At 39.9% G+C, this 20,100-nt stretch overlaps 3 protein-coding genes across 3 annotated transcripts; all 3 read left to right on the forward strand.

The window, feature by feature from the left end:
* Positions 1 to 1,799: 1,799 nt before the first annotated feature.
* Positions 1,800 to 2,696, forward strand: LOC306788036 (odorant receptor 131-2-like; the record flags this gene model as incomplete). The annotated part of the gene is made up of 1 exon (XM_079283364.1): positions 1,800 to 2,696. One exon carries the CDS (start codon positions 1,800 to 1,802, stop codon positions 2,694 to 2,696), a length of 897 nt encoding a protein of 298 aa, XP_079139490.1.
* Positions 2,697 to 4,799: 2,103 nt separating this feature from the next.
* On the forward strand, positions 4,800 to 5,696 carry LOC306788037 (odorant receptor 131-2-like; the record flags this gene model as incomplete). The annotated part of the gene is made up of 1 exon (XM_079283365.1): positions 4,800 to 5,696. One exon carries the CDS (start codon positions 4,800 to 4,802, stop codon positions 5,694 to 5,696), a length of 897 nt encoding a protein of 298 aa, XP_079139491.1.
* A 2,047-nt stretch (positions 5,697 to 7,743) lies between these two features.
* LOC306788038 (odorant receptor 131-2-like) lies at positions 7,744 to 8,697 on the forward strand (the record flags this gene model as incomplete). Its single annotated transcript, XM_079283366.1, has 1 exon — positions 7,744 to 8,697. The coding sequence occupies exon 1, from the start codon at positions 7,771 to 7,773 to the stop codon at positions 8,695 to 8,697; it is 927 nt and encodes a 308-aa protein (XP_079139492.1). The 5' UTR covers positions 7,744 to 7,770.
* Between the last annotated feature and the right edge of the window lie 11,403 nt (positions 8,698 to 20,100).

Below are 20,100 nucleotides of genomic sequence, written 5' to 3' on the forward strand. Positions count from 1 at the left end.
TTTTGAACCCCTGGCACAGGCGGAGCAGAGATGGCTATCGGCAAGACTGTTTTCTCCTTGCCGTCAATTCAGCTTAATGTGGGGACGAGCTGCATGCCCTATCAGTGGAAGAATCATGTCTGAGGTGGAACTCAGATAGCTTGGGGGTCACTTTCTGGCCTAATGCAGTGTTTCTCCCAAGGGTGTGGATACGTTCACATATAAACCGGCCTATCCAGCTGGCAAAGTTGAGGCACACCGAGGGCAAGCCTGAGTGGTGTGCCTGTGGGGAATATATGTGCAGCGGCCTCATGGGCATCACCGAGCACATTCACCAAACACTACAGAGTTAACGTTGCCAACCCTCACCCACTGGGGAGGGTTCTTTGGACAATTTTCTCTGCCGGAGCTATAAGAGGTAGTTACTGTGCTTCCTCGTGACTCTTTTGGTATAAGTCATCCAGTGTGAAGCACTGCCTCTGGCGGTCAGTAAGGATGAAATAGAACGAAAGTTACGAATGTAACTACGGTTCTATGAATCCTGGATGACCGCCAGAGTTCTTGGTCACTCGGAATCCCGTGAACTCGCGAGAAGATTCCATAGGACTGAGCTCAGGATGACACCGGAACTTATAGACGACGGGGGTCATCCGAGGTCACACGTGACTTTGTTGATATAAATATTCGACCTGCGCATGCGCGCGACGGAAGATATCCAGTGTGAAGCACTGCCTCTGGCGGTCATCCAGGATTCATAGAACCGTAGTTACATTCGTAACTTTCGTTTTCTGTATTTCAATGTCATGTTGGCAATAAGAAAAGGGTAGACAACTAAAGTAATTCATAAAAACATTGAAAGTATTCTCCTCGGACATATGTTTTCAAAGCACATAAGTCTTGTGAATGACGAACCTTGGAGAAAATTCCACTTACAAAGGTGAGAATACCACGCGGGCTGTTTCAAATGGACTCTACAGTTTCTGTGGTTTATGCAAACACTTAAAGTCCAGTTGAGGTTGACAAAGTATACAGTTTAGACTGATCAATGCAATTCAAAGCTAGATGATGTAGAGCTGAGCCAATTAACACCACATTTTGGTTTCGGTCTTATGGCACTACAGGCCAACTGAATTTTACATCTTGTCAACACATTTTCATCATATAGTCAGTTTACAATTATTTTTGCAGGTTGATATTGCCAGGTCAACCTTCACCAGGCTGCTGAAGGTAAAGCGTCGGTATGAAAGGTACTTTATTGCTTGTCATGCAATTTCAAGCAGTCACAAATGTCCATTTAGAAACCCCTGGTTGAATTTCTGTGCACTTTTTCACAACTTTTCAAACTCCTTCAAAAAAAAGAAAATGCAGAGCTTTGATTGGTTAAACTGACACAGGTGATGATGTCATGACATAGATTACTTGTACAAAAAGGACATGATGTAGTGGAGGGTGGTTCAATCTTCAGATTTCTTCCACAAACCTTCATTGTCAAATGAAGTCCAAATCAGGAATATGTGAGTAATGTGTCTCAATCTGTTTGTCAACTTCATAGGGTTATATGTATTTCTGAAATATTTGTATTCATTGCGAGGCTGTCTATATTTGTATTGACTGAAATTGTGGCTTTTTTTTCAGGCCGACATGCTTATTGAAGATATTATTTGACAAAATCATCCTAAACAGGCTTTAAAGATGCAGGACTGTTCATATATCGTTGATTAAGGATCAGTGAGATGTGATTATGTCTATGTATTGTTCTGCCTTTACAGACGCTGCATGAAGCAGCGGTCATGAATAACACAACAGAGGTTACCCAGGGCATGCTGTTTCAGAAGCCAGTCAAAGTTCTGCTGTCTGTCCTGCCATGTCTTTTCTTTCTGTACGTAAACGGCGTCATGCTGTTTGCCTTGCTGAGCAAGCCTCTCCTCCTGGAGTCTCCGCGCTACATTCTGTTTGGTCATTTGCTCCTCGCTGAGTCTCTGCAGCTTCTTGTGTCAATCGTGCTGTACATCCTTGCCGTGACCATGGTCAGAATGATGATCTTTGTTTGTATTCTTATCACATTGCTCGGACGCATCACTGTTAAACTATCACCCCTCAACCTCGCTGTGATGTCTTTGGAGAGGTATGTTGCCATTTGTTTTCCACTGAGGCATGCTAATATTGTCACCACCAGGATGACAGGAGTGGCCATTGCTCTTATGTGGACATTTGCCTCTTTCGACTTTTTCACGCAGCTCTTGCTGTATATTAGTCTGGAGAGTACAGGCTTCACTGTGCTAAGGATCTGCCACAAACACGCCTTCAAGCTACAAATTTATTCCACGGTAAACGAGAGCATCACCATCGCATGTTTTGTATTAGTGTGCACGGTTTCCATCTACACATACATTGCTGTCATGATTACTGTGAAGTCAGCCTCATCTAGTGACCGTAACTCCAGTAAGCCCCAAAAGACAATGCTTATACATCTGATTCAGTTATGCCTGAGTCTCACCTCCACTCTCTGTGAAATGATGAACTCCGTCACCCTGTTGAAGATAAAACCCTCTATCGCCATTCACCTTCGGTACGTTCTCTTTTTATGTCTTATCATTTTCCCTAAGTGTTTGAGCCCGCTCATATATGGCCTCAGAGATCACGCATTCAGACCTGTCTTCCTATACTATTTCACTTTTGGCCTCAGAACCACTGTCAAGACATTTCCTAAGTCTTGATTTATATTACAGTAATTGTGTTATGATATTTTTGTTTCCTTGCACATTCGTGTCGAGTAGAAATGTCAAATTATATTTGTAGTAAGCTAGTTTTTCTTTTGTGTGATTAACTTTAGCGGAAAAGTCTATGATGAATTGTATCTGGTCTTATTCAGATGAGTGTGGTATAAATCATTCTCTCTAAACTGATGTAACAACTTTATACTGCAAATAGCAATTCTTTTCTCGAAGATCTGTAAAGTCTAAAATCATGTCTACGAATCTTATGTTGAACTGGAAATGTACTGATTACAAAGAAAAAGAAGTGCAGCAGCTTTTCAATCACTTCCTCACACCAAGAGCCATTACCGTACATGTTGCATACAAGTCCATTTCACCATCAATACTCCCTTTCTAGTGAAAGTTGTAGAAATAAAACACATCAATCACATGTGTACACACTAAGAAGCTGCCAGAGATTTGATCACTGTAATACATGATGACACATTGTTGTGTTAAATAAGATTCATAATCCTCCTCCACGACTTACTTGCACATTTTATGCTTATATCTAAATACATTTATTTAAGTAAATAGCGCTTCCAAAAATGATGATCAAATCATGTTATGAAACAAATATGACTTCCGAAAGAATTGACTGTTTCAAACCACACAATCTTTTTTTTCATACACCCTTTTGCTGTTAATATGCATAAAGACACAATATATACAACATGAACATAATACTACATGAAATGAATAATCCATGTTCAGTATGATTGTTGTTGTTTTTTAGTATCAGTGATAGAACTGTGGAAAAATAGAACAAAATGTGTGTGTCATAACTTCCTCTTTTGATTTTATTCAATTTATTTACTTTTTGTATTTAGTTTGATTGACATTACTTTGTACATACTGGAATGTAATTGTGTCAACATATCCCTGACCTGCTAAAACTCCTATCAGCTTCAGTTATACTTTGACTTTAAGCCAATAAAGCATGCTGGATGTTGTGAAAATGCAATCCTTGTGTTTGTATCTTCACACTAGAAATATTTGCACAGCATAAACACGTGATTTCAGGTTTTCTGTATTTCAATGTCATGTTGGCAATAAGAAAAGGGTAGACAACTAAAGTAATTCATAAAAACATTGAAAGTATTCTCCTCGGACATATGTTTTGAAAGCACATAAGTCTTGTGAACGACGAACCTTAGAGAAAATTCCACTTACAAAGGTAAGAATATCACGCGGGCTGTTTCAAATGGACTCTACAGTTTCTGTGGTTTATGCAAACACTTAAAGTCCAGTTGAGGTTGAAAAGTATACAGTTTAGACTGATCAATGCAATTCAAAGCTAGATGATGTAGAGCTGAGCCAATTAACACCACATTTTGGTTTCGGTCTTATGGCACTACCTACAGGCCAACTGAATTTTACATCTTGTCAACACATTTTCATCATATAGTCAGTTTACAATTATTTTTGCAGGTTGATATTGCCAGGTCAACCTTCACCAGGCTGCTGAAGGTAAAGCGTCGGTATGAAAGGTACTTTATTGCTTGTCATGCAATTTCAAGCAGTCACAAATGTCCATTTAGAAACCCCTGGTTGAATTTCTGTGCACTTTTTCACAACTTTTCAAACTCTCCTTCAAAAAAAAGAAAATGCAGAGCTTTGATTGGTTAAACTGCCACAGGTGATGATGTCATGACATAGATTACTTGTACAAAAAGGACATGATGTAGTGGAGGGTGGTTCAATCTTCAGATTTCTTCCACAAACCTTCATTGTCAAATGAAGTCCAAATCAGGAATATGTGAGTAATGTGTCTCAATCTGTTTGTCAACTTCATAGGGTTATATGTATTTCTGAAATATTTGTATTCATTGCGAGGCTGTCTATATTTGTATTGACTGAAATTGTGGCTTTTTTTCAGGCCGACATGCTTGTTGAAGATATTATTTGACAAAATCATCCTAAACAGGCTTTAAAGATGCAGGACTGTTCATATATCGTTGATTAAGGATCAGTGAGATGTGATTATGTCTATGTATTGTTCTGCCTTTACAGACGCTGCATGAAGCAGCGGTCATGAATAACACAACAGAGGTTACCCAGGACATGCTGTTTCAGAAGCCAGTCAAAGTTCTGCTGTCTGTCCTGCCATGTCTTTTCTTTCTGTACGTAAACGGCGTCATGCTGTTTGCCTTGCTGAGCAAGCCTCTCCTCCTGGAGTCTCCGCGCTACATTCTGTTTGGTCATTTGCTCCTCGCTGAGTCTCTGCAGCTTCTTGTGTCAATCGTGCTGTACATCCTTGCCGTGACCATGGTCAGAATGATGATCTTTGTTTGTATTCTTATCACATTGCTCGGACGCATCACTGTTAAACTATCACCCCTCAACCTCGCTGTGATGTCTTTGGAGAGGTATGTTGCCATTTGTTTTCCACTGAGGCATGCTAATATTGTCACCACCAGGATGACAGGAGTGGCCATTGCTCTTATGTGGACATTTGCCTCTTTCGACTTTTTCACGCAGCTCTTGCTGTATATTAGTCTGGAGAGTACAGGCGTCACTGTGCTAAGGATCTGCCACAAACACGCCTTCAAGCTACAAATTTATTCCACGGTAAACGAGAGCATCACCATCGCATGTTTTGTATTAGTGTGCACGGTTTCCATCTACACATACATTGCTGTCATGATTACTGTGAAGTCAGCCTCATCTAGTGACCGTAACTCCAGTAAGCCCCAAAAGACAATGCTTATACATCTGATTCAGTTATGCCTGAGTCTCACCTCCACTCTCTGTGAAATGATGAACTCCGTCACCCTGTTGAAGATAAAACCCTCTATCGCCATTCACCTTCGGTACGTTCTCTTTTTATGTCTTATCATTTTCCCTAAGTGTTTGAGCCCGCTCATATATGGCCTCAGAGATCACGCATTCAGACCTGTCTTCCTATACTATTTCACTTTTGGCCTCAGAACCACTGTCAAGACATTTCCTAAGTCTTGATTTATATTACAGTAATTGTGTTATGATATTTTTGTTTCCTTGCACATTCGTGTCGAGTAGAAATGTCAAATTATATTTGTAGTAAGCTAGTTTTTCTTTTGTGTGATTAACTTTAGCGGAAAAGTCTATGATGAATTGTATCTGGTCTTATTCAGATGAGTGTGGTATAAATCATTCTCTCTAAACTGATGTAACAACTTTATACTGCAAATAGCAATTATTTTCTCGAAGATCTGTAAAGTCTAAAATCATGTCTACGAATCTTATGTTGAACTGGAAATGTACTGATTACAAAGAAAAAGAAGTGCAGCAGCTTTTCAATCACTTCCTCACACCAAGACCCATTACCGTACATGTTGCATACAAGTCCATTTCACCATCAATACTCCCTTTCTAGTGAAAGTTGTAGAAATAAAACACATCAATCACATGTGTACACACTAAGAAGCTGCCAGAGATTTGATCACTGTAATACATGATGACACATTGTTGTGTTAAATAAGATTCATAATCCTCCTCCACGACTTACTTGCACATTTTATGCTTATATCTAAATACATTTATTTAAGTCAATAGCGCTTCCAAAAATGATGATCAAATCATGTTATGAAACAAATATGACTTCCGAAAGAATTGACTGTTTCAAACCACACAATCTTTTTTTTCATACACCCTTTTGCTGTTAATATGCATAAAGACACAATATATACAACATGAACATAATACTACATGAAATGAATAATCCATGTTCAGTATGATTGTTGTTGTTTTTTAGTATCAGTGATAGAACTATGGAAAAATATAACAAAATGTGTGTGTCATAACTTCCTCTTTTGATTTTATTCAATTTATTTACTTTTTGTATTTAGTTTGATTGACATTACTTTGTACATACTGGAATGTAATTGTGTCAACATATCCCTGACCTGCTAAAACTCCTGTCAGCTTCAGTTATACTTTGACTTTAAGCCAATAAAGCATGCTGGATGTTGTGAAAATGCAATCCTTGTGTTTGTATCTTCACACTAGAAATATTTGCACAGCATAAACACGTGATTTCAGGTTTTCTGTATTTCAATGTCATGTTGGCAATAAGAAAAGGGTAGACAACTAAAGTAATTCATAAAAACATTGAAAGTAATCTCCTCGGACATATGTTTTGAAAGCACATAAGTCTTGTGAACGACGAACCTTGGAGAAAATTCCACTTACAAAGGTGAGAATACCACGCGGGCTGTTTCAAATGTACTCTATAGTTTCTGTGGTTTATGCAAACACTTAAAGTCCAGTTGAGGTTGACAAAGTATACAGTTTAGACTGATCAATGCAATTGAAAGCTAGATGATGTAGAGCTGAGCCAATTAACACCACATTTTGGTTTCGGTCTTATGGCACTACCTACAGGCCAACTGAATTTTACATCTTGTCAACACATTTTCATCATATAGTCAGTTTACAATTATTTTTGCAGGTTGATATTGCCAGGTCAACCTTCACCAGGCTGCTGAAGGTAACGCGTCGGTATGAAAGGTACTTTATTGCTTGTCATGCAATTTCAAGCAGTCACAAATGTCCATTTAGAAACCCCTGGTTGAATTTCTGTGCACTTTTTCACAACTTTTCAAACTCTCCTTCAAAAAAAAGAAAATGCAGAGCTTTGATTGGTTAAACTGCCACAGGTGATGATGTCATGACATAGATTACTTGTACAAAAAGGACATGATGTAGTGGAGGGTGGTTCAAGCTTCAGATTTCTTCCACAAACCTTCATTGTCAAATGAAGTCCAAATCAGGAATATGTGAGTAATGTGTCTCAATCTGTTTGTCAACTTCATAGGGTTATATGTATTTCTGAAATATTTGTATTCATTGCGAGGCTGTCTTTATTTGTATTGACTGAAATTGTGGCTTTTTTTCAGGCCGACATGCTTGTTGAAGATATTATTTGACAAAATCATCCTAAACAGGCTTTAAAGATGCAGGACTGTTCATATATCGTTGATTAAGGATCAGTGAGATGTGATTATGTCTATGTATTGTTCTGCCTTTACAGACGCTGCATGAAGCAGCGGTCATGAATAACACAACAGAGGTTACCCAGGACATGCTGTTTCAGAAGCCAGTCAAAGTTCTGCTGTCTGTCCTGCCATGTCTTTTCTTTCTGTACGTAAACGCCGTCATGCTGTTTGCCTTGCTGAGCAAGCCTCTCCTCCTGGAGTCTCCGCGCTACATTCTGTTTGGTCATTTGCTCCTCGCTGAGTCTCTGCAGCTTCTTGTGTCAATCGTGCTGTACATCCTTGCCGTGACCATGGTCAGAATGATGATCTTTGTTTGTATTCTTATCACATTGCTCGGACGCATCACTGTTAAACTATCACCCCTCAACCTCGCTGTGATGTCTTTGGAGAGGTATGTTGCCATTTGTTTTCCACTGAGGCATGCTAATATTGTCACCACCAGGATGACAGGAGTGGCCATTGCTCTTATGTGGACAGTTGCCTCTTTGGACTTTTTCACGCAGCTCTTGCTGTATATTAGTCTGGAGGGTACAGGCTTCACTGTGCTAAGGATCTGCCACAAACACGCCTTCAAGCTACAAATTTATTCCACGGTAAACGAGAGCATCACCATCGCATGTTTTGTATTAGTGAGCACGGTTTCCATCTACACATACATTGCTGTCATGATTACTGTGAAGTCAGCCTCATCTAGTGACCGTAACTCCAGTAAGCCCCAAAAGACAATGCTTATACATCTGATTCAGTTATGCCTGAGTCTCACCTCCACTCTCTCTGATGTGATGAACTCCGTCACCCTGTTGAAGATAAATCCAGCTATCGCCGTTCACATTCGGTACGTTCTCTTTTTATGTCTTATCATTTTGCCTAAGTGTTTGAGCCCGCTCATATATGGCCTCAGAGATCACGCATTCAGACCTGTCTTCCTATACTATTTCGCTTTTGGCCTCAGAACCACTGTCAAGACATTTCCTAACTCTTGATTTATATTACAGTAATTGTGTTATGATATTTTTATTTCCTTGCACATTCGTGTCGAGTAGAAATGGCTAATTATATTTGTAGTAAGCTAGTTTTTCTTTTGTGTGATGAACTTTAGTGTATGAAAAAGTCTATGATGAATTGTATCTGGTCTTATTCAGATTAGTGTGGTTTAAATCCTTCTCTCTAAACTGATGTAACAACTTCATGTACATATAAATTGCAATTATTTTCTCGAAGAGCTGTAAAGTCTAAAATCATGTCTGCGAACCTTATGTTGAACTGGAAATGTACTGATTCACACTCATAATATTACTTGTTTATATTACTGTTATCTGTTTGTTTGTACACTATATTTTATATTTTATTATAAATTTGAATACGGTTCTATTTGTTGCACTGTGTTGATTGTTGTTGATTGTTTAATGGTATGCACCACCCGCCATGTCAAATTCCTTGTAAGTGCAACGTACCTTCAATAAACGGTTCTGATTCTGATTCTGATACAAAGAAAAAGAAGTGCAGACGCTTTTCAATCACTTCCTCACATCAAGAGCCATTACGTGTTGCATACAAGTCAAATTTTAGTTTTCACCACTATTGAAAGTTGTATTAATAAAACACATCAATCACATGTGTACACACTAAGAAGCTGCCAGAGATTTGATCACTGTAATACATGATGACACATTGTTGTGTTAAATAAGATTCATAATCCTCCTCCACGACTTACTTGTACATGTTATGCTTATATCTAAATACATTTATTATTTAGTAAATATATTTCGTAAATAGCTCTTTTAAAAATGTGATAAAATCATTAAATGAAACAAACGTTTATGATTTCCTAAAGAATTGACTGTTTCAAACCACACAATCTTTTTTTTCATACACCCTTTTGCTGATAATATGCATAAAGACACAATATATAGATATCATGAAAATATTCAACATGAAGTGAATAATCCATGTACAGTATGATTGTTTTTTCGTATCAGTGATAGAACTGTGAAAAAATATAACAAAATGTGTGTGTCATAACTTCCTTTAAAGTTGTGTCATTGTCGTCTTACATGCAAAACTCTGTCGTAAAAAGCTCAAAAATCTATAAATCAAATACATAATTTGCATCAATCGTTCATTGAATATTCTAAAAAAATGCTGAAAACTCATGAAAAGCAGACGGGTAAATGAATAATTTAATCATGTGTTCACCATTCATGAAGGAAATTCAAAAACATTGGAAAGTATGTTGTTGTCATTAAACACAAAAGGACACACTTTCTTATTTTAGTGGATCATTGTTATCTATATCTGCTTTTCTATATATAATTAGGAATATGACACAAGTTGACCAAAACGGATTTACATACTTATTCACAGAATGTATTATGAGAATAAAATATATCATATTTGGATAACGATAGCTCACATGTTTCATCTCGGACAAAACATGGACACCAGGTACGTTTCATGAAATCTTAAAAGCATGACGTGAAGTCTGAACGTGCAGTTAAAGAGTTCATTCATTCAACCAGCAGATGTCACTTTTGGTTTGTAAATAGCTCAACAGTACACTTGGACTGTAACTGGGGCCTTTTATTTTAGTCTTAAATATCTAAGCATATGGCACCTGAGCACTGTAAAATTAAAATGAAAAATGCAGTTCTGTAGGCCAACTTGTGATATTATTGATGAAATTCCTGTCCCCTCCTCTTTCTCACAGTCCAGATGGACGCTTGTGTAGGAGAGAGGATAGAGACAGAAAGCAGAGCGAGACCAATTCATGTGGGCAAACAGGGAGGGAGGTGCTGACCCATAGAATAAAAGAAGCGTCTGGGCGGGAGGTGGACTAATTTAACCGATCTTTACTCCGCCACAATCCTCAAGCCCTCTCAATACCTCGCTCGCCTTCGTGAAAGAGCACTTGAAGGGTTGAAAAACATTCCAGAGAGAGAAAGTACCTGCTGACGGAGAGCAGCTTTTGTTTGGAGCAAGAGCAGAAGAGAAAGGTTGTTATCATGATCCCAAAATTCTTCATATCTTCAACCGAGAAAGTGAATTCTGTGGCTTTGGTTTCACAATGGCTAGTTTAATTAACACAGCCTTAGTTTTTACTTTTGGTCACACACGGGTCACTTTAACCACTTGTGGTGTTTCCATTGTGTGCTCACAGGGAGTGCATCCAGAAAAGACATTATGTGTGAGCCAAATACATGAACAAGGGAGGTATACAGAAAGCGTATCACTGTCTTTGCTAAATAGCTAAGATGTGATCTGAAGGAGGAGCCCAAAGAATTATTCAGACAACCCTTTTAAGCAATGTCTATTGTGTACTTTTGGGCTACATGCAGAAAAACAAATGTATTATATTATTAAAAATGTTCTCCAAAGACAAAACCGGCTTTTTAAAAAGTCTGTGGAAACTTTGCACAGTGGATTGGGATCAAATGCCAAGAATCCATAAACAATATCATGCAAACCAGTGCAGTAGCCTGCAAAATATACGACAGTGAGAGAAGTATTGATTGTGTCAAGAATGTGGTGTTTTTCTTGAGAGTGTATCAGAGAAGAACTGAGTGAAGTCAGTTATATTTCTTCTGCTGAGTTGCTAATACAGCCCTGCACAATAACACCATAGCCGAAACAATAATTACATGAATGCAATGGATTGCACAAGTGTTCCTGTTGTTTTGCTAAATTCGTGAGCTTAAAACGCTAACAGTTACAAAACATTTGACTGTGTTTGTTGATTTGGCAAGATCTTGCAATTTTAGAGAGAAATTGAAGTTCAATTGAAAAAAACAAGCTGCTGGTGAAAGATAAAGGAAATATGAAACAAAGAGCAAAAAAACAAACAAAAGTAAAATAAAAGTGGTGGTCATCATCAGCTAAATCATGTCTAATGGAAAAGTCCACTGCTCCTCAAGGAGGGGTTGTGGAAATGTCAGTGGGAAACTTTGGAATGAACAAATTCTAATATGGCTGTGATTTTAGAAGAAGCCCCTAAATTGAATTATACAGTCTTTCAGTCTACACTCCTCTCTCTCTCTCTCTCTCTCTCTCTCTCTCTCTCTCTCTCTCTCTCTCTCTCTCTCTCTCTCTCTCTCTCTCTCTCTCTCTCTCTCTCTCTCTCTCTCTCTCTCTCTCTACATTCTTTGCCACGGCAACATATAGCTTTCATGTTAATGCATTGCACTCAAGGAAAATATTCTGACTGAACATAAGAACAATGGGAATATTCAATGCACTCATTTCACCCACTTCGAGATAGATTTAAAAAGAAAAAAGAAAAAGAAGAAGACATGCTGGCGTGCACACTCGCACGCTCATACGTTTGCACGATAGAGTTGCAGATGAATAGGATGGTGGGAGAGTAATTGTATCCCTCGTGGCTCTTCTGAAGACAGCACTGAGACTCAAATTAAAGCATTGACCTGGTTAGCTTTCTGTCAGCAGAAGGGGGTGCTCCCCCCCCCCACACACACACATTATTATTTTGCAAAGATTAACTTGTGATTATGAGCAGCAACTCCACATGTCAGCAGACAGACCCATGAAGCCATGACTGACCATTGAGAGCAATTGTTCGAATTCTCCACAGCCTTTAATTGTCACAAATCAAGCCCATAGCGAAAATTAGGCTATTTTTGGAAGTTTACAAGTATAATGGTAAAACTATATATGGATAAATGAGTGATAGGATAGGATGTTCCAAATATCTACCACCATGACCTCCTGCATAACAGACACAGTATCCAGATTAATTATTATTGGTTTGGTTGGGAATTGAGGTATCAACATATTCAGCATCAATAATCTTCAAATAGGTTGTATTTCAATTTCTTAACAATTCTCTCACCATTTCCTTTCACAGTTTATTTTTAACTATAAGTTTCAGATCCACTGTTTTCATACTAGATCTGTTAATCTTCTCTATTGCAAGTATACAGGACTTTTTTTCATTCCACCTGTGCACCTTATGATATTGAATTCTTTAATTATTTTTGTTTTATTCATCATATGCAAACAAAATAAAGAACTAGGGACTAATGACAGACCTTTTTACTGCACACCTTTTGATTTGTCGAGGAAGGACAAACACCGGTGGAAGTAAAAACATTAACAATAGCTCAGTTCATAGTTTCCCAGGAGGCCAATAGTGAACCATCAATGTACCAGGGCCCTGCAAGCAAAACTGAATGGGACGCAGCAAACATCAATGATGTTACAAAATACATCTCCCATTGATGTTTGTTGCTGAAGCACCACCTGTAGGCAAAATGCTATGAATATTCAAAAGATCACTCAGAGTTGATGAGGGCATATTTGATCTAATTATGGTTATATGCATAATGCGCTCAAGTAAGAATGCTGACTACTTGTTTCTGTGCTACAGGAAAATGATACAGAACACCAAAAATGTATTGTGAACCAAATTTTGAGAACACTGGATGAAAGTTATAGAAGTAGTGACATTTTTGTTTTGCTGACTATTCCAAATGGAGGAGGAAATGGGCGTGGCCTAAAAATAGTCTGTGGTTGGAAGATGCAGTCAATGGGTTGGACCACCAATCAGGCAATAAAAAAGGTTTCTCTAACTTCAAAGTCTATTAGTTCGAAAGGAAAACGTTGCTTTTTAAATTGCATTTGCTAAATAAGAAAAAAATCAGTTCCTCTTGATTAAGTGGTCTAACTTTTCACCCAATTTAATTGGAATCCGTTTAATAATTTCAAGACCTACCGCTGACCGACAGACAGAGAAACAAACCAAACAGATCAAATTTATGACAGCGGTAAAGCAATGTAGCCTAGATTGTATTTGCAGTGCGTTATCGTCAAAGACAGCGAAGAATAAAGTGATTTGATCAATCAATGTGTGTGGGTTATCAACAGAGGTGACGTAATGTGTCTGCTAATGGACCATTCCTCCAGAGGGGATGTTGCTGTAGGATCTCGACAAATGAGCGGTTACTTCTCATTGTCAGGTGAGCCCCCGGTCTCCCCGCTCCGTGTGGAGTGGATGGTACAGTCCACTTGCCTCTCTGGAGTTGTTGCTGAGGAGGTTCCACCGTTCAACACATACCGTTAAATTGGCATGCAGCCGACGCTCGGGTCCTGTAGCAGAGACACTGCACTGTTCATGAAAAAATGTTACCGCGCTATCAGCGGAGTTACGTCGGACAGCAGGGCAAGGTCGCGTTATTTCACCTTTTCTGCAGTATTACAGGTGAGTCGGGGGTTTTGCACGGCAGTTTTCACTTGTTCTACTAACGTGACACAAGAAGTTTTGTGAAGGAGCCGAACGACTCGTGCATCTTGCAGAAATCAGAGCGAACGGGTCGGCTAAACCAGCTCCGACCGTGCGTTTTCAAGTATGGGTCATTGTAAGTTGCCAGTTAAGCAAGTTTAGCAGGTGTCAGGGAAAGACCAGAGGGAAGTTGTCCACTTGTTCACTTCAACGCTTCGGAGCGGTATATAGCTAGAGAGAGTATATGATGGTGCGACCCGAGGCTACCATAGAAACAATCCACGGAAACCACCGAGGAACGCAGGCAATGGTATATTAATTCATCTATACCGATACTGTGGGGTCATTGCATAGTCAGTGGCAGCCATATTAACTTCTGAGACATGTGCTATTAAAGTAACATGGTGCTGTTGTGTGTGTCACGCCAGCTGCTTTTTGCAAAAATGTTGAGGAGCTGACATTGGTGTCACCAGAGAAGACAATGCTAAATGTCAGCACCTCTCAGACTGAGGAGGAGGGTCAGCCACCATGTGCCTGCAGTGGAGCTCATTATGGTTTAATTAAGGGCTGAACAATTTACTAACTCAAGCCTGAAACACGCCAACTTTGTGCACGGCGCTGTGGTGCTGCTGTAAAAACTAAAGAGGCGAAGGTCCAACAGTTGAGAGCTCAAACTCTGTCTTCAAACTGTCCACATATCTCCTCTCAAGTTAGCTTATGTGTGTCTGAAGGAAACCAATGGAGTGTGTATGGTTAAATATGGCAATGCGTGATAAGATGTCTTACCCACAGTCAGCTTTTTATACCAACTACCCTTCCTCCACAAAAATAAACGCATGTTTGACGTTAACAAGTGTGATGCTGTAAACCAGCCTGAAGACGCCCCGAATAAAACATTGTAATGGGAAGAAAATACAGACCAAATTAAAACTTTGGTTTGCTCAGAGGGCAATCCATGGTTAAGTGTCCCGCCTTTGCAGGTGGGTGTACCATGACCAACCAATGAGTGAGGCTGACAGTTTGTGTTTCTCTAACCATATTTCTCTTGCGCCATCTTAAGGTACAATAAAGACCCCTAAAATGCTCAATAGAACATCAATTGACTCAGCTAAATGCAACACCACCACAAACTGCATTGAAAGGGCTGTTGGATTGCATTCCATGTTTCTAGTCACTCGCTAATAGTTTTCTAACTCGGCTTTGGCTGTACTTTGTCCATAAAACTGACATGTGTGTATAGGATAGCAAAATGGGCTTCTTATCTTAGACGTGATCACATCAGAGCAGCATTTTACAGCAGTGTCTCATCAATAGCTCCATCCATTGACTAATGGAAAAATAATGACTATATTGCACATGCCGAGACACTTGCACTGTTTTATGTTGTAGTGGTCCTCCCTTGAACTTAGGCAACTGGGCAGTGTGCAGAGAAAGGGCGCTCTTGAACTGAACTGATGGACGGATCTTTAACTTTTGTTTAAGACTTGACGCGAGAGACAAAAGTAAAGTGACCCAGACCCTCTCTCACATAAGTAATGTATTGCATGTTCTGTCAAGTTCCTCAACGGGAACATGTTTACCTCCTCCAGAGTTCAAATCAAGGAGCAGGCAGGTGCCCATTGGTCTACCTCCTGTTTAGTTGGATGTACATTTCAATGAGTGGTTTAACAGTGTCTTTAAAAAAAATGCAACATATATGCAGATTTAAGGCCGAACAAACATGTTGAAGACACTTCCATACAACACATTTGGGGAGTTTGAACATTTTTAGAACAGAAATTTGGACCATGTCTGTTGATTAGTGGAATTTTGTGACGTTAGAAGACACCATACTGCTGATTTAGCCTATTTCATGTAGTAGAAGTAATTAGTGTTCGTACACTTTTGCGTTATTGCCCTCTGCCGTCGGTTGGAAATGCATATTGCGTTACCGCTGTGCACGTGTGCCTTTTGTGCAGCTCAAAAAAACGTGTTCAAAAAGTTGATTTCCAGGTCTGATAAGCCACACTGACAAACTATCATTAGTCCCTTCCTTGTCCTGCTCTGCACAGCTTACTCAGCCACTTCCACCATCACCGTTTATGTTCTGATTTCCACTTTTAACCAGACTCACTGACCTCTGGCAAGACACACATATTAATACACTTGCTGCCACATAAGTGGTGCATGTGAAGGTAATATTGACTAAAGTGAGAACGAGCACCAGGGTGTCCCCAGGGAGCAATGTGTCCTTGATGTCAGGATATCTATAATCCGTTTTTGTGTGTGTGTGTGTGTGTGTGTGAGAGAGAGTGAATGAGATTCATTGTATCTACAGTAGCTGCTCTCTTTGAGGATCTGAGGATGCAAGAACATAAAGTTTCTTTTTCTTTGTGTCTGAAAACTCAAGAAGAAGAGAGAATACATTCCTATTGCTATGTCTAGCTAGGCTGCCTATAAGATCAGATAGGCTTTGCCCTTATTCTCATCACTTTTTTATTCCGTGTTGGAGAAAAACGAGGGCAGGCTTACGTAAGGTTGTCGTCATGTCACAATAAAAATTTAATACAGTCGCTATACCTCTTCCATTACATATTCAGTGCAGGAAGATGCTCCTTTCTTTCCTTACTCTGCTGTTTTCTTGCCATCTAGCCCAGGGGTGGGCAAACGTTTTGGCTCGGGGGCCACATTGAGTTTTAAAATTTGACGGCCGGGCCGGGCCAGTAGCAGATGAATGAAGTGTTTGTGTGAACTCATATAAATTACATGTAAAAGCCATGACCTAAAAAGTAACTTGCATTTAATTTCAGTGGGAACAGTGTTGTTGATCACCCTTTTTAACCAGTGCGTCAACATTTGGTGTCAGTTTGGTTGTGGCAATTCTCAGAACAGATCTGAGGTGTTCATCAGTTAACTGGGATCTTACACGGTATTTTTTTATTGCATAAATGCATATTTTATCATGCACTTACTTTATAAGCAGTCATTTTTGACACAGTTTTTAGTGTAAAGGTTAATGACTGTAGTCTTTTTAGCAGTTTGATTCTTTGAAGGGAACATACAAATATTTAACTGTGACATCTAACATTATCGGAGCTCTGCTCTGTAGTCTTTCCTTGTCTCTCCCCCCTGTGTCACGGTGTGGATACATCTCACTGCAGTCAGGAATACCCTTATTTTATTGGTTAAACTGCATCACGTGACGTGATTTACAACGCATTGGTCGGTGTTTTTCCTGCACAGCTGAACAAGTGACGTAAATGCTGGAAAGGAGCGTGAATAACTCCGCTGCATGAAGCAAAGGCCACTGAAAACGGGTCCGCGACGAACCACCAGTTGAGAATCACTGGTCTGCAGGATCGTGACGAGCAGTGAACAGCTGTTTGTGTGGCGTGTCTTCCGTTTCTTCCTGTTTCATTCACCTACATTCCCCTGGGTCCTAAGCCCCTCCCTGTACAGCTTCTTATCACCCTCTTAGCACCAACATACATTTATAACAAATACCACGCATATTACGGTAATCAAACTCTATCGGTGCATCTCCGGTATGTCTTTGTTCATCCTGCATCGCTCTGTTCTGTTCTTTAATGTAACATAACTGGAGCGACGGAGCCTCTCACAGCTGTTAGCAGACTGTTGTGCTAGCAGGCTTGCTCGCGAGCTGTACCCAGCATGCAGTTCGGCGGTGAAATTTTATAAATGTACAATTATTAGTGTTACAAATTGTTTGTGTCACAGACTGTTGTGTGCTGTGGTGTTTCTTTGTTAAAGAGCGTTAGTTGTGGGTTGTTAATTGTTGTGTTATAAAGGTATGACCATAAGTAGAGTTCTCTCTCAATACATATAAGAGAACTAGCGCTGACAGCGGCAAAGAATACATTTAGCTGCCTGTTGAAAGCAGACAGCAGTTGTTTCGGCTATGCACCGGTATAATAGTGTGTGAAGAATTCATATCATACCGGAAATAAAAAACCGGTCTACTGCCCAGCCCTTGTCTTTATTATAGTTTGGGCAATTTTGTACCAATATCTGACGGGCCGGATTAAAAGGCCCAACGGGCCGTATCCGGACCGCGGGCCGTAGTTTGCCCATGCCTGATCTAGCCTTATGACAAATACACAAGTCGTGAAATCGGTTAACTGCTTGAGGAAAAGGCTCGCGCTGCCGTATGGGTTTACTTGTGTTTATACCGACCATTCACCAGTGGAAATGAAAGCAATAACCATGATGGCGAACAATACACTTTAATTTGCTTCAGCAGTCTGAGTTAGCCAAATCAAGTGGGTACCATTCATCCAACAGAACCATCTGGGAAGCTGCCATCAGAACGCTTTATGGAAAAGGGCTGGCACTTTAAAAGAAATGACTAGTAGGTGATGCAATGAATGATCTGTCAATCAAACACTTACCGAAGTGAGTCGGGAGAAGAGCAAAACTGGGAAAAGCCTCTAGTGCTGTTCTTTGATTTTCTTTCAGTGAAGAAATACTCTCCACTTCTGATATAACCGATGCTATTGCTGCATCTACGCTAACCCCTTCGGGGGCCGCCATTGTTGTTTAGATTGACCAGTCCCCTCTCTGTGCTGTGTGTAACCGAACACAAACACATGACTTGGATTTTCATGAAATGTGTGATCCCGCGATTCTTGTGTGATCTCATGACATCCCGAGAATCGAGCTGCCGTGCGCGGAAACCCTCTGTGTGTTTCTCATTGGCCAGCAACATTGTGAAACGAAGGAAATGCTGTACTAAAATGACTGCAACTTTGAGACCCTCTTGATTTGACTAACCGACTGCTGAACTCTCATTTTAGTCTCAGCTGAGTGTGGAATGCATCTTTGCACAGAATGATGACTGGGGATTTTGTCCCAATCACTTCCATTGGAAGCACATGGGGAGGGAATGCCCTATATTCACCGTTACAAGGTGTTTTATTTGTCATTATGCAACAGGGTTGCACAAGGAAATTTAGATTGAAGTCCTATTTTGCTACATAGGAAAAATACAATAAAACGTATTATTATGAGCAGGAACAAGAAAAAGTGTGTGTGCGCAAGTGTATTTTAGTGTGAATTGGAACCCATACCCTAAATAGCACATGAATACAGGAATAGTGCATCATCAGCTGAACATCTCCACACTGTTGCAATGACTTCGGCTGCTCTTTCTCTGTATGAGCAATACGATGACTCATTATACCCACTGCACAAGATATGCTATCAAGATGTGATATCCACAATTTAAGATTTGGCTTATATTTGAGATATTTACAGCCGGCCCTACCTGGGCCGAACGTGTTAAAGTTTGATATGTTGCAGTCCCCAATAACTAACCTTGTAAGTAACCCCTGAACCTACCAACATTCATATTTAATAAGAAAAAAATAGATATATTAAAGTCAAATAAGTGAAAACAGTGTTTAAACTTTTTTCTTATCCCAGAACAGAAGACAAAAAATGAACATTTAGGGGAGGGAAATGTCCTCTTTATAAAGTACTAATATTTGAGGACATTGCCTTTTAGGTGGTGCTCGGCCAGAGACGGAGCTGTTTTTTGGCGAAACAACAATAGAATATTTGGAGTCAGTTGCCAAGCAGCGCGGAAGGTTATGATTTATGATGATATCTTCCTGCTGGCAGCTTTTTGCAATTAGTTATGTGGTTGAAGGCTTTGGCAGTCCAGCAGTGCTATATTGTCTTTTCTAGACTCAGTAAGGTAATTCCTTTATTTTGTGTTCACTGTAATCCTGATACATTTCCTCTCACTTTTGTTTAAACATGATTTTGCTCTTGCCTCTCCTCCCTCAAAGCCCTCTTTTTCTTCTCCCAGCGATGATGTCATTGTCGTGTTTGCATATCTCTTCCCTTTTTTTTCTCTGCCGGTCTCAGCCTGTTCCCTTTATCTCCCTTTTGACTTTCAACACGACGTTGAGCTCTCCGCTTTTGAGACGTGCCACATTTCTGACAATTGCAGGTGACTGAGTGCGTGGGGTGGTTTATATTTGGACAAAGGACATGCAGACGGCATGCTTCTAATTGCCAAATTCAGGTCAGGAGGAGAAAAGCTATAGAGACAAAACAAATGTATCGACGTATCAGTCAGCTGTGTGTTATTTGTTGAAAAGCCCAACGCCTGCTGTGGCGGTATCGAGCTCCGATTCCGGTCTGATACCCA

Source organism: Melanostigma gelatinosum, assembly GCF_949748355.1.
Source record: "Melanostigma gelatinosum genome assembly, chromosome: 14".
In the NCBI taxonomy this organism is placed as follows: Eukaryota; Metazoa; Chordata; class Actinopteri; order Perciformes; family Zoarcidae; genus Melanostigma; species Melanostigma gelatinosum.